The sequence below is a fragment of the Brachyistius frenatus genome, unplaced genomic scaffold (genome assembly GCF_029030835.1).
Source record: "Brachyistius frenatus isolate BFR_SWC_R1_liver_20210118 unplaced genomic scaffold, ASM2903083v1 Contig_73, whole genome shotgun sequence".
Taxonomy (NCBI): Eukaryota; Metazoa; Chordata; class Actinopteri; family Embiotocidae; genus Brachyistius; species Brachyistius frenatus.
In genome coordinates this window covers 335,594-347,738 of record NW_027210672.1, presented here as the reverse complement: position 1 = coordinate 347,738, position 12,145 = coordinate 335,594, and the positions used below count along the sequence as shown (strand labels likewise).

The following is a 12,145-nucleotide window of genomic DNA, read 5'->3' as shown; positions in this document are numbered from 1 at the left end:
GCTGGTCTTCATTTTATTTCTGCGTGTGTGCTCACCATTTGTGTTTCATGGGGTCGTAGAAGTTCAATAAAAATAGATTGTATTTTGACAACAACAACAACAAAAATGTTGCTTTGTATTTACCGCTATTAAACAGGCGAGTTGTGGGTTTAGCATGCGGGACAGTTTCTTAACCGGACACGGACACCTTCCAGAGTCTCTGCTGGTTGCCTGGCAACGTGACACAGCATCAAACTGCAACTTCAGCTCCCATAAAAAAAAAAAAAAAAAAAAAAACACACAACTTTTTATAGATTCAAAACAAAAACGATGTCATTTTATGGTGGTGGGAGGATTTCGGTTTTGCTGCTACCTCCTGTTTCCCGTCTTCATGCCAAGCTAAGCTAACACGGTGCGAGCTCGAAGCTCCATGTTTACTCGACATGAGATTTCTTTCAAGTTTTGGTCTTTCACTGTGAAACGGAAGCGTTCGTCTCAGCTTACAAAACACGCGCTTTTAATTAGTGGATGACGACGCTCCTTCCCGCACCGCTCGTACTTCTTGCGCTATAATGGAGCCTCATGTCCCAGCCGTGTTGCTACTCTTGAGGAAAGGGCCCGAGGGAGAGGGTGTCGGGGGGGTGTCGGGGTAAGGGGGGGGGGTGGTCCCATAACGAGGTTAGCGCTCATCACTCCTCCTCTCACTGCATGCGTTGTCATGGTAACAGTCGGGACTGCGGAGGAAACCGACTTCTCATAAGTAGATTTGTGAGCTGCCGCCCGGAGCCAAACGCTCGCTGTGAGGCGATGACGCCAAAAACGACAGCAACATCTGCACACCTGCTGCGTTACAAACTCGGGGTGTGAATGTGGCCGTGAACAAAATGTTTGCTCGTTGTTAAAGAGGAGAAGGAACTGCTTATGTTTTTTTCCTAGTCGACATTTACAGAGAAGTTGTATTGGATTTGTGTCGCGTATTTTGTTTTCCAGATCTAGTAGAGCTGTGCGACGGCTGTAATTGTCCAAGTTTTTTTTTTAGTTTTTTTTTTTTTTTTAGAAAGTCTCATTTTGATCGAATTTGTGGGTTGAAAATTTGAATGCCGACAAACACATAACAACGCACTAAGTCTGAAGAAAAATGTTCACGATGTTTCCACTTGTAAAATATCGAGCACACATTTTTGAATTTATTTCTCTCTTTGTGTAGTGTTGAATAAGGACCTGACTCACTGGTCTGTTTGTCTAAACCTCTCCGCAGTACTTTTGCATGAGATGCCTCACGCGTGAATGTCTGAGAGAAGAGCAGAGTCATTGTGTCCTCAGGTTGGAGAGGTGTTTTTTTTTTTTTTAAAGCGAAGTGTTGCCCACCAGTTTCACTTCCAGCTCACCCACTCACAGCTCTTAAACTTCAAAGCCTTTCAGCTGATAGACTTTCATTACAAAACTCACTCTGTGCAGAAGACCAAAAAAGGTGTCGCGCCAATGATCTTGGAAGAAACGCGAGGCCAGATTTTGATGTTAAAGAGGAAAGACCTTCGGATCGGGGGCACCGAGTTGGTGCAGATTCATGAAAAATAGAGACATGACGAGATTAACCGCCTCGCAGGTGTCTCCCACTGCCGATCAGTCAAGTTGCAGTTTAGTTCCTGAGTTATGTTGGCCAATAATGGCCAGAAAAGTTGTTTTTGCAAAATATTATGATGCCACTGTAAAACTGACCTTGGAACTTTTGGGTAAAAATAGTCATCACGTCACCATTTTATCCTATTAGACATTTGTGAGAAATGTTATCAAAATGAATGAATGAATTCTGCTTTTGTTGTGAGTGACCTTCGACCTCGGGCATCAAACTCCAACCAGTTAGTTCTTGATTCAAGTAAATATTTGTGCCACATTTGATGAAGTTCCCTCAAGTCGTTCTTCATATATCGCATTCACAAATTGGAGATGGACATGAGGTCACGGTGACCTTGATGTATGACCTTTGACCCTCAAATATCTCATCAGTTCATCGTTGGGACCAAGTAAAGGTTTGTGCCAAGTTTGCGTTGTTGAGATGTTGTATTCACAAGATCAGTCAGTCGGAAGGAAGGAAGGAAGGAAGGAAGGAAGGAAGGAAGGAAGAAAGGAAGGAAGGAAAAGGCAAAAACATAATTTCTAAGGTTATGAAGTTCGCTGGCGTTACGGTATAAAAACAGTAACAATATTATGGTCGGTCTCCTCAAGCTGTCTGTAATTTTTTTTGGCAGTTTTGATACAGTTTGATATGCCACAGAGATTTCCTGTTTGTGGAGCTGACCGCCTTTGATGCAACTGTTTCCAACTGAAAGTACTGAAGTCGTTATTAGCGAAGACGATACCTCACTTGATTGGTGCACCGCGACTTCGTAAATACTTGACACTTGTGTGAACTGTGGAAAGGCAATCAATTTACAACTAGCTGGATCCGGTTGCCATTTCTAACAATGTGGTAACTTAAGGAGGGGAGCATATAGAGTACAGTATGTGAGGCTCCATTGTCAGCTGCTTGTGGCGCTATCTTTCAAGTCAAGGTTACAGTGCGACCCGGCCGCTCACTTTCTCAGCGTGCTGAAAAGCTGACCAGCCGACAGGTGTCGTGTGTTTTGTTGCCCTCTTAGCCTCCGTCTTAACCCTCACGCCTCTCGATCCTTGACCCAAATTCCACGGTTTTTGGACGTGGAGGAGCAATGTGATTCCACTCTGGGCATTCAATACTGATCCCCAAGTCATATGCCCCAGAATAAAGATGCCTGCCAAAGCTCTTTGCGATGTCGCAGTTCGCAGACTCAAGACGGGCACCGATCCAGCTGCCTGCAGGTCTAGATCCTTGTTTATTAGTTGCTTGGGTCAAATTTTGACAGTATGAATATTATAACTGTTCAACACGATCACCGCAGTAATACACTGCAATGTGGAATAATTTCAGAGCATGAGGATGAACTGCAGGGCCTGTGAAGATAATTGTCTTGATAATGAACAATAAATAATCATAAAGTGTCACAACAAAGCAAAAAAAAAATTAAAAAAATAGACACCCCAAATATGACCCGACATTTAGTGCATTCACCCCTCGCAAACCTTTGTTAGGTCTCCTAAAACTGTCTTGGATGTAAACAGGCTGTCATTCCTGTTTAGATGGCAGCCTGTTTAGTGATATGAGGAATTATGAGCACTCGGACATTTACATGGAGGAGGAGGGAGGCAGGAGAGGTAGAAACAGACAACACAGCTGAAGTCTGTCGACAGGGAAAGAAGTGGAGCTGCTTGCAACAATAACAGCAACATCCCAACAGTGGATTTTTATCGGAGACACAAAGTCTGCTACTGTATGTGCTTCTTTCCTCAAAAACTGCAAAAAGTAAGTAATCTGCAAATTCTTTGGCAGCCGGAGGTGTGAAGGCTTTGACAGGTTGAAGGGATCAGTGCAGATTATAGGCGTATCGGACAGGATGGCCTTGGCTGATCCGTGCAGCCAGAAGGAGTTGGGTAAATGGGAGAGAGAGATGGAGAAGAGGAGGAGACGATGGAAGGAGAAGGCTTTGCGTTGGATTAGAGCGGAGGACAGCGATGAGGAAGAAGAGGATGAGGTGGGAGAGGAAGGCGAGTACAGATACAGCGGGGAAGGGGATGTCAATGAGGAAGAGGGAGAAGGCGAATCAGGAGGAATCTGTGGGAGCGATCGAGAGAGGCGGCTTAAAGAGGACAAAAGGGAAGATGAGGAAGGAGATGGGGAGATGACTAAAGCAGAAGAAAGGGTAGCTGTGGAGGAAGAGGAGGAAACGGAGGTGGAAGTGAATGAGGAAAGGGAGGTTGAGGAGACGGACGAGGTGGATGAGGAGGAAGAGTGGAAGGTGAGGGAAGCAGAGGAAATGGAGAAGAGGAGGAGACGATGGAAGGAGAAGGCTTTGCGCTGGATTAGAGCGGAGGACAGCGACAGCGATGAGGACGAAGAGGATAGGGTGGGAGAGGAAGGCAAGTACAGATACAGCGGGGAAGAGGATGTCAATGAGGAAGAGGAAGAAGGTGAATCAGGAGGAATCGGTGGGAGTGATCGAGAGAGGCGGCTTAAAGAGGACAAAAGGGAAGATGAGGAAGGAGACGGGGAGATGACTAAAGCAGAAGAAAGGGTGGCTGTGGAGAAAGAGGAGGAAACGGAGGTGGAAGTGAATGAGGAAAGGGAGGTTGAGGAGACGGACGAGGTGGATGAGGAGGAAGAGTTGGAGGTGAGGGAAGCAGAGGAAATGGAGGAAGGAGAAAATGATGTTAGGACGGACGCTGAGGAGAGTGAGGAGGAAGTAGGGCAGGTGAGCGAAGAACAAGAAGAGGAGCTTCAGGAACAGGAGGAAAGTTTAAGATATTGGCTTAAAGAGCAATTCGGAGAAGAGGGTGAGAATATTCAGCAAAACCAAGAAGATGAAGCGCTCGAAGAGGAAGAGAACCTTTCAAGTTCAGTGCATGATGAAGATTCAGACTCGACAGGACCTGAAGCGCTCAAAGAGAACCTTTCAAGTTCAGAGGAATCAATGCACGATGAAGATTCAGACTCGGCAGGACCTGAGAATGAAAATTTCAACTTGGAAAGACTCGACCTTGAAGACCAATGTGTCGAGAAACAACTTGAAGATCCAGATGAACGGAAAGATCCTGGTGAAAAGCCACGTAGGAAGGAAAATGGTGCCTTTGGAGCCCGGACCTCTCAGGAGAGGGACGAAGAAGAAGATGAGAGTCAGAAGTTGACGGATGAAGCGGAAACAGTCACCGAATCGTGGACAACTCCAGAAGAGTTTCTAGATGATTGTGAAGATGCTCAAGAGGGAGCGGAAGAGTCTACAAATGACGAGGAAGCAGAAGATTCAGGGGATGAAGACAGTGACGAAGAGGAGGAAAAGATTTACTGCAAAGACGATTACCCCACAGACGTATTCCGCACCTTGAATGAGTTCAGGGACTCCTCGCTTCTCACCGACATGACTTTGAGCACAGAAGATGGGAAGAGTGTCTGCGTGCACTCATCCGTCCTGGCTGCTGTCAGCTCCTTCATCCTGACATATTTGGGTCGAAGCAAAGCAGAAAACTACAGACACAATAGAGGATTCGGTGATGATACAAGTGCTGGTGTTCACACGTGGTCAGTGTCTTTAGGACCAGAGCTGGATTCCGTTGGGCTGGAGGCGATTGTGGAGTTTGCCTACACTGGACTTGTGTCGTGTTTGAACGAGGACAACGTGAGACGGATAAAGGCTGCAGCTCAAACACTGGGCGCACCCAGGGTGATGAAACTCTGCACCGAGGAAGAGGAGCGGCCCGCCACAACCGAAGGGCAGGAGAAAAAGGAAAAGATCACTGCTGCAGAGCAAATGAAGATCAGTCTTCAGGCCGTCAAACAGCTGTGGATGGACGGAGCCGGCTGCGACGTGACTCTGGAAGCTGTTGGGGCATCGCTGAATGGTGAGTAGACCAATGAGTGAATTCACAGCCGCCTACGTTGGATCGACCCCCCCCATCCCTCGCTGCCACGGTCAAATTCTTTCATCTGTATGATTTGTTTCTTTGCCATCAAGATGGCACTTAATGAAACTTAAAACCATCTCCGTCATCTGAGAGTGACCACGTTAGATCTCTATTTATTTATAACTTTGGTATCCAGAACACGATGCCCAGCATTTCTTGTTATTTGTAGCTCTTCTAAATATGATTTCAGTCTCTGTTTGTTTACAAGGTAACTACTCAGTTGGACCTTGATTACATTTTTCAAACCTTAAACCACCAAGTAAGACCTGACAAGTTTGTGTTGTCAATAATGCCATGATACGACCATTTATAAAGCACTTGGGGTACACGTGCAACAATCTCTATGGGAATTGTCTTCAACTCAGCCCAGTATCATGCCAAGGCATGTAATACACCCGTCTGTCCAGTAGAGGAGGCCGTGTCAGTGTCACATTTTGTCTCGCCGACACGTGAAACTTGCACGCATGTATGACCAGGGCGAAAATGGAGGAGGTCAAGTGGTTTCTGTGTCCAAACCTAAGCCACTTTACTTTCCGTGCAAAGGCGAGGCAAAACTTCAGTGACACTCTATCGTCTAGTGGGCTAACGGGTGTATTACTGTGGCGTCATATCAGGATGTTTTAATGACATGCATAAAAGAAATAAATGAAATGTCAGTTGAGATGACAGGATATTTACCTGATTACCATCCTTTGTAAAGTCCACAGAGTCATCCTGGCTGTAAGTAGCGACTACTTCCGCGGCATGTTCACCTTGGGAATGAAGGAGACCAATCAGTCTCGTGTGAGCCTTCCCTTCCTGTCGGCGTCAGAGCTGGAAGTTCTCATTGGCTGCTCCTACAGCGGCGCTCTGCCCCTCAGCTGGAGGTGCATCTTCGAGATCACCACCACTGCTCTCCAGCTCCAGTACCGACCTGCCCTCTCCCTGTGCCTTAACTTCCTGAGTCAAGAAATAAACCATCTCTCCTGCTTGGATGTGGTATCTTTTGCCGAGGCCTATGAGATGGGACAGCTTCTTGAAGTCGCAGACGATTACGTCCTGCGGCAATTTCAAAAGGTGGCGTGCACCTCAAAGTTCAAGGACCTGCCAGCCAAACAGCTCCTGGGGTACCTCAAAAGTCGCTCGCTCTGTGTTCCATCCGAGCTCGTTGTATTCAGAGCTGTGGTGACCTGGATCCAAGCGAAGCCCAAGTTCAGGCTAAGACTCACTAAAGTCCTCATGGAAACCATCCACTTTCCCCTGATGACATTCAAGGAATTCAAAGAGGTCAAGTCTCAGAACATGTGGTCGGATCACAGGTTGGCAGAGCTGTATGAAGCGATCTTTGAAGATTTTTGCAGCACCGAGACCGCTCCACACTATCAGTGCCGCATCTATCTGCCGAAAGAAAGTTTAGTCTTGATTGGAGGCGACCACATCTCCGAGGACATGGGTAGCCGCGCCATCAGCAGAGACCTGTGGTTCGGGAATTCCCTGCGGAACCATACCGGGATAAAAAAGGCCATGGAGTGGATAAAGTTGGGTGAGATGCCGGAACCAGCGAGGTTTTGTCATGAGGTGGCCGTGCTCGAAGGACAACTGTACGTGTTTGGAGGCAAGAAGTATTACGGCCTTGGCGACACCCTGAATTCTGTTCACAGGTGAGAGAGAGTAACCACTGGTCCTAACTAAAAATATAACAGCTTTACTATTGTTTCACCATTTCTTTACTTATTTTTATTTTTTTTTAATCTCATTTTATCACATCTGTAGGTATAACCCTCTTCAAAACAGCTGGGAGTGCCTGGCTGAGATGCAGCTGAAGAGAAGCTGTTTCTCTGTGGTTGTCCTGTATGGAAAGATGTACGCCATCGGTGGACATTGTGACCCCGACTTCATTGACAGTGTAGAACGATACTGCCCCAGCACAAACTCTTGGAGGTACGTTTGATGGGACATTAATCTTTCAAATCAAACGGTGCTGTTTACTTTAAGGGTTTAAGATCTTGCTTAGATTTGCCCCACGACCATCTACCACCACACTCAATGATTTGCTTGCTACGAACCTCACAAAAACAAAACATTGAATCTGATGCAGTGGCAAAATGTAGGCTGCTGAGTTCTGTTAGGAAATCCACAGTTGCCAAGAACCCCTAATTCTTACAATACTCCAATTGAAGTAATGTAAGTGTGGGCTTAATAATCTGTTGCGCAACAGATCCAGGGTTTGTGTTTTTTGGAGGACAGGTAATGTAGCTGGTGCCAACATCGTCAGTCTTTGCTGATAAAATGGATTGGCCTGATTCGATACGCAATATTCTTCTGTAGAATATACAGTTGCAATCAAAACTGTTCAAATTCCTCGAACCTGCGAGACAATCTAGCTTATTGTTACGATTTATGAAAATATATCAACTAAACCTTTGTAAATAGTCACAGTTTAAAAATCGAATGGAGTGATTTTTGAGAACATGACATTCTTTTATTTCTCTTTTGCTTTTGTGTTGCCGCTGCTTTAAATCTCACCAAAGATTTTCAGGTAAAACAAACAAAAACAACCTTGTCTCTTTCAGCTTCACCTGGCCCCTGGATCTGCCGATCAGCGGTCACGTAGCAAAAGTTTCACAAGGGCAGATCTTCGTGTCAGGAGGGCGAAACGGCGACTACTCGTGTCTCGCGTCCATGTTTCTGTACCGCCCGGACACGGGAAGCACCTACCTGGCAAACATGACCAAACCTCGAGCTCACCACTGCATGGAGACCCTGAATGGATTTCTTTACGTAGCGGGTGGGATCACCACAAACGATGACGTCACTGTCGTTGACCAGCTGGCCTGTGAAGTGTACAGTCCGGCGACCGACACCTGGTATGCGTTTACGTCTCTGCCGATGCGGCACGTAGGGGCGGGAAGTGCAGTGTTGGAGGGAAAGTTTTATGTGCTGGGTGGATACAGCCAGGAGGACTGCAGTGAGACTAAAAGTATTCATCGCTATGATGCCGCCACGTACAGATGGGAGAACATGGGAAGGATGCCTGGGCCAAATAACGACATACGAGCAGCTCTGCTGTGTTTGCCACAACACTTCCGAGTGTGAGACGAGGTGACAAATGTCGTCACTATGTTGTTTCAAACAAGGTTTACTGATGCTGAGGCTAAGTTAAACTAAACTGCATGCACTTAAACACACATGTTAAACACGAGTGGTTTTGCAATTTTGCATTGTTCCATTTTAGATTAACTTGATGAAGACATTAATCCTACACAGTATATGATATTTTATAGCTTTTGAGTTGCCAGTTTGGAATATTTCATGCATTTTCAGTGTTTTAAAAGGCTCAAAAGCTGCAGCAGTAAAAGAGGTCGTTTTAGTTAGTAATAGTATGATTTCTTAACAAAACAAAGAATTAAAATGTGTGATTTGTCGAATAACAAACTGTGAACACAAGATGGAGCTGCTTCCTCACGTGTTCATAGTTTAGGTAGGTTAAATTAGGTAGTTACTTTATTAATCCCCGAGGGGAATTTTTTTTCGCTACAGCAGAATACAGAAGCAATGAGATAATAATAGAAATAATAGAATACAATAATAGAATAGAATTGAATAGAATAATAGAAAAGCAATAAAATAGCAAAAATGTGTTTGCCTGAGGCTGGTGAACACGTTTGTTATTGCAGGTGAAGAAAAAGGCAATGTAATATGTTCTTAACATTCACATGTTCATTAAAATGTATTATGAAATTAAGAACAAAACCATGCCTTTATTAGTTCCTTTATTATGACTGTTTTCATTGCTATTGCTGGAGATTTTATTTTATTTAGGTAATTATGAGGAAAGTATTAGCCAAGGTGATTATATTTTTGAATTTTCATATCAGCATAGGGACGATGGCTTTGATCAAATACATTCAGAATGCCCTTATTGTTGAATGAGCATCTCTTCTCAACAATCCTTTACACTGGGAAGAGGAGAAACCCGCTGAAGGTGGTGTGGCCGTTCAGGTTGTCAAACACTCTGCCGTTTTCCCACAGCTGCACGTGCACCTCATCGCCCGCAGCCAGCTGCAGAACAGCTGCGTTGCTGCTGCTGTCAGAGCCGTCGGCCGTCGGGCTGTCGTAGGTGGAGATTTGCAGCACATCGTTCTTCGTCAAGATGGCCCCCACTGTGTGAGTGTTGTAGCCATAGGTAGCGAAGGTGAAGTAGTAGAGACCGCTCACTGGGGCCGTGAAGACGCCTGCAACAGAACAAAAGGGAAGGAGTGGAGTTAAGTTGCATGTCAAAGGCAGATGGTCATCACAATGTCACAGTCATCACAATGCTGTTTTCAGGTGTAATAACCTGTCAGCAATACAATCAGCATCGGAAAACATCGAGTCACACAGCGCCGGTAAATTCTTCTATTGTTTGATCTTGTTTGAAATACCAGAAGCCAATTTTCACAGCGGGAGGGAGATTTAGTGTCTTCAGGAAGTGGAACAACTATTTATTTACAAAGGAAAATCTTCTGTGGAAGATACATTTCCCCATAGAAACAAAAACAAACAAAACAATTTTTTTTTTAATTAATAGCCCATTTTAAACACAAACTCAGTATAAAAATGATGTCGTGTCATTGAATCGCACAGTACCTGTGTTTGAATTGTAACCGTTGCCGATGTTTGAGAAGACCCTTTTGAAAATCAGAGTCCTGTCGGTGCAGGGTCCTTTGTATATTTCACCAAAGCTTGCCAAAGAGGCCGAGAATGCAATCTGAGGAGCCGCTGTAGAAATGAAAATGGGGAAAAACAATAACAGAGTTTTAAAAAAATAAACGCTTACAAAATGTCAAAAAAACAACATTCAGACAGTATTTTGCAAGAGTTTACAATTCCTTACAGTTTTAATGTGAACAATTATATTAATTAAATTCCACTTCAGGGATTTCTTTTTTTTTTTTTTTTTTTTTTTATTCTTGGAAGATTTGACGGACTTAATTTAGCATTGGAAACATAAAATATGTGTTGGCTTAAACAGTTCGACCTTCTTACCTTTAGCACTTATGTTCTGTTTCAGCTCATCAATCTGCTTCTCTGTTGCATCCAGTCTGATTTTCAGGTCTGTGCAAGTTTTGGAAAAACGTTAAAAAAAAAAAGCAAATTTATTTAACTCACACTTTTGGGTCAAAATATCTGTCCTAATATTTCAGACGTCATCTCGTACCTTCGTTCTCCGTCTTCAGTTTGTCCGTTTCAGCTCTCTGTCTCGTCAGCTCGTCCACAGTCGCGTTCAGCCTGGAGTCCAGAGCTTCCACATCGTTCTTGCATTGCTCGACGTTTCCCAGTTTGTCCTCCAGATTCTTTATCACCTTCTCTTTGGCGTTCATCCACTCGCTGATGTCCGCGTCGCCTCTCTGTCCGAACCCCGGCCCCACCAACACCAAACCCAGGAGGGTCGGCAGAATCAAACCTCTGAACTCCATCTCTTCTGTCTTGAATTTGTGTTGGGGGTTTTTCTTTTCCCTCGCTGGATTATATATCTGTCCTCTGCCACGAGGACGGCCCTTGGATGTCGTTGAGCGAGCAGTGTTAAGGCCCACGGGGATCCCATGTCCCGACAGGCCTGCTGGGAGGGTTTTCTAAGTGCGTCTGCTTGCAAAATATCAACAGGAAATGTGACATGTACATAAAACATGAAGACAGACTTAAACCACCGAAGGGCCATCTCTAAATCATGTTGTGGGGTTACGAGTTGCACAAAGCAAAATCCGGTTTAGAAAGCCAGATGGTCTTTGTCAGAATCTGGAGTGACGTGAAACACTGGTTCACATCCAGCAGGTCTTTGGTGAAGGAAACGGTTTTAATGATATGAAAGATAAAAGTAAAAATGAACTCTGCAATGTGTTGCTTGCACAAATACTGTAGAATAAGCAGCCAATAAGGTAACGTTATGTAAAATAATGTTTTGATCTTCCACTTTTCTTCGTCAAATTCATGATAAGGGCTCTGCCATGTTAGAATAATGTTGTTCATCTATTTTCTTACCTTCTACATGGATCATCAGCTGGTGAGGATTCTTTATTTTTTGTGGGCTGGGAAATCCATGAAATGTGTATTTTCTACAGACTTGTAGTGCGACCGGGGTTAACTCAATTAACCAGCGAGGTTCGGCTGATCAAATCTGACAGTTTAATGACTGGTAGCGGGCAACAGAAATGAGACGGCTCGTAAATTTGTTCTCCTGTTATTTGGCAATGCCTCAAGACTCAAAAATTACCCCGCAGCATGACCTGACCGGAACCATAAAAAAGTCACGGTCTCCAGTCAGGATGAGTGAAAAGCGCCTCGAGGGTGCGTAATTCATCACAATCAAACAAGTCATCTCCATGATGACGCTGCGTAGCAGTGAGCTTTCAGATTACTCGCCCTCATTGTTTTCAAGGCAACATTTTTTTTTTACCCACATTTTACAGGACGTTGTTATTTGTGCTGCACCTCTGCAGCGCAGCAGGCGGCCCTGTATTTTAATGCAGTCACAGTCAGGACCTCTGATATGTTCATAAATATATAAACAAGACATTCTGACATAAATGATCACAAATAATACATATAATCATATATTATATATATAGATATTATCATAGATAATTATATGAATAAATACTCACATTTCTTATTA

At 44.4% G+C, this 12,145-nt stretch overlaps 2 protein-coding genes across 2 annotated transcripts; one reads left to right on the top strand and one right to left on the bottom strand.

Moving 5' to 3' along the window:
- Positions 1-3,082: 3,082 nt before the first annotated feature.
- On the top strand, positions 3,083-9,243 carry LOC138626352 (uncharacterized). The gene is made up of 4 exons (XM_069707931.1): positions 3,083-5,448; positions 6,212-7,151; positions 7,264-7,431; positions 8,064-9,243. Exons 1-4 carry the CDS (start codon positions 3,450-3,452, stop codon positions 8,584-8,586), a joined length of 3,630 nt encoding a protein of 1,209 aa, XP_069564032.1. The 5' UTR covers positions 3,083-3,449; the 3' UTR covers positions 8,587-9,243.
- On the bottom strand, positions 9,240-10,998 carry LOC138626353 (complement C1q tumor necrosis factor-related protein 3-like). The gene is made up of 4 exons (XM_069707932.1): positions 10,691-10,998; positions 10,519-10,587; positions 10,120-10,251; positions 9,240-9,725 (listed from the first exon to the last, which is right to left on the bottom strand). The coding sequence occupies exons 1-4, from the start codon at positions 10,947-10,949 to the stop codon at positions 9,445-9,447; spliced, it is 741 nt and encodes a 246-aa protein (XP_069564033.1). The 5' UTR covers positions 10,950-10,998; the 3' UTR covers positions 9,240-9,444.
- Positions 10,999-12,145: the final 1,147 nt, after the last annotated feature.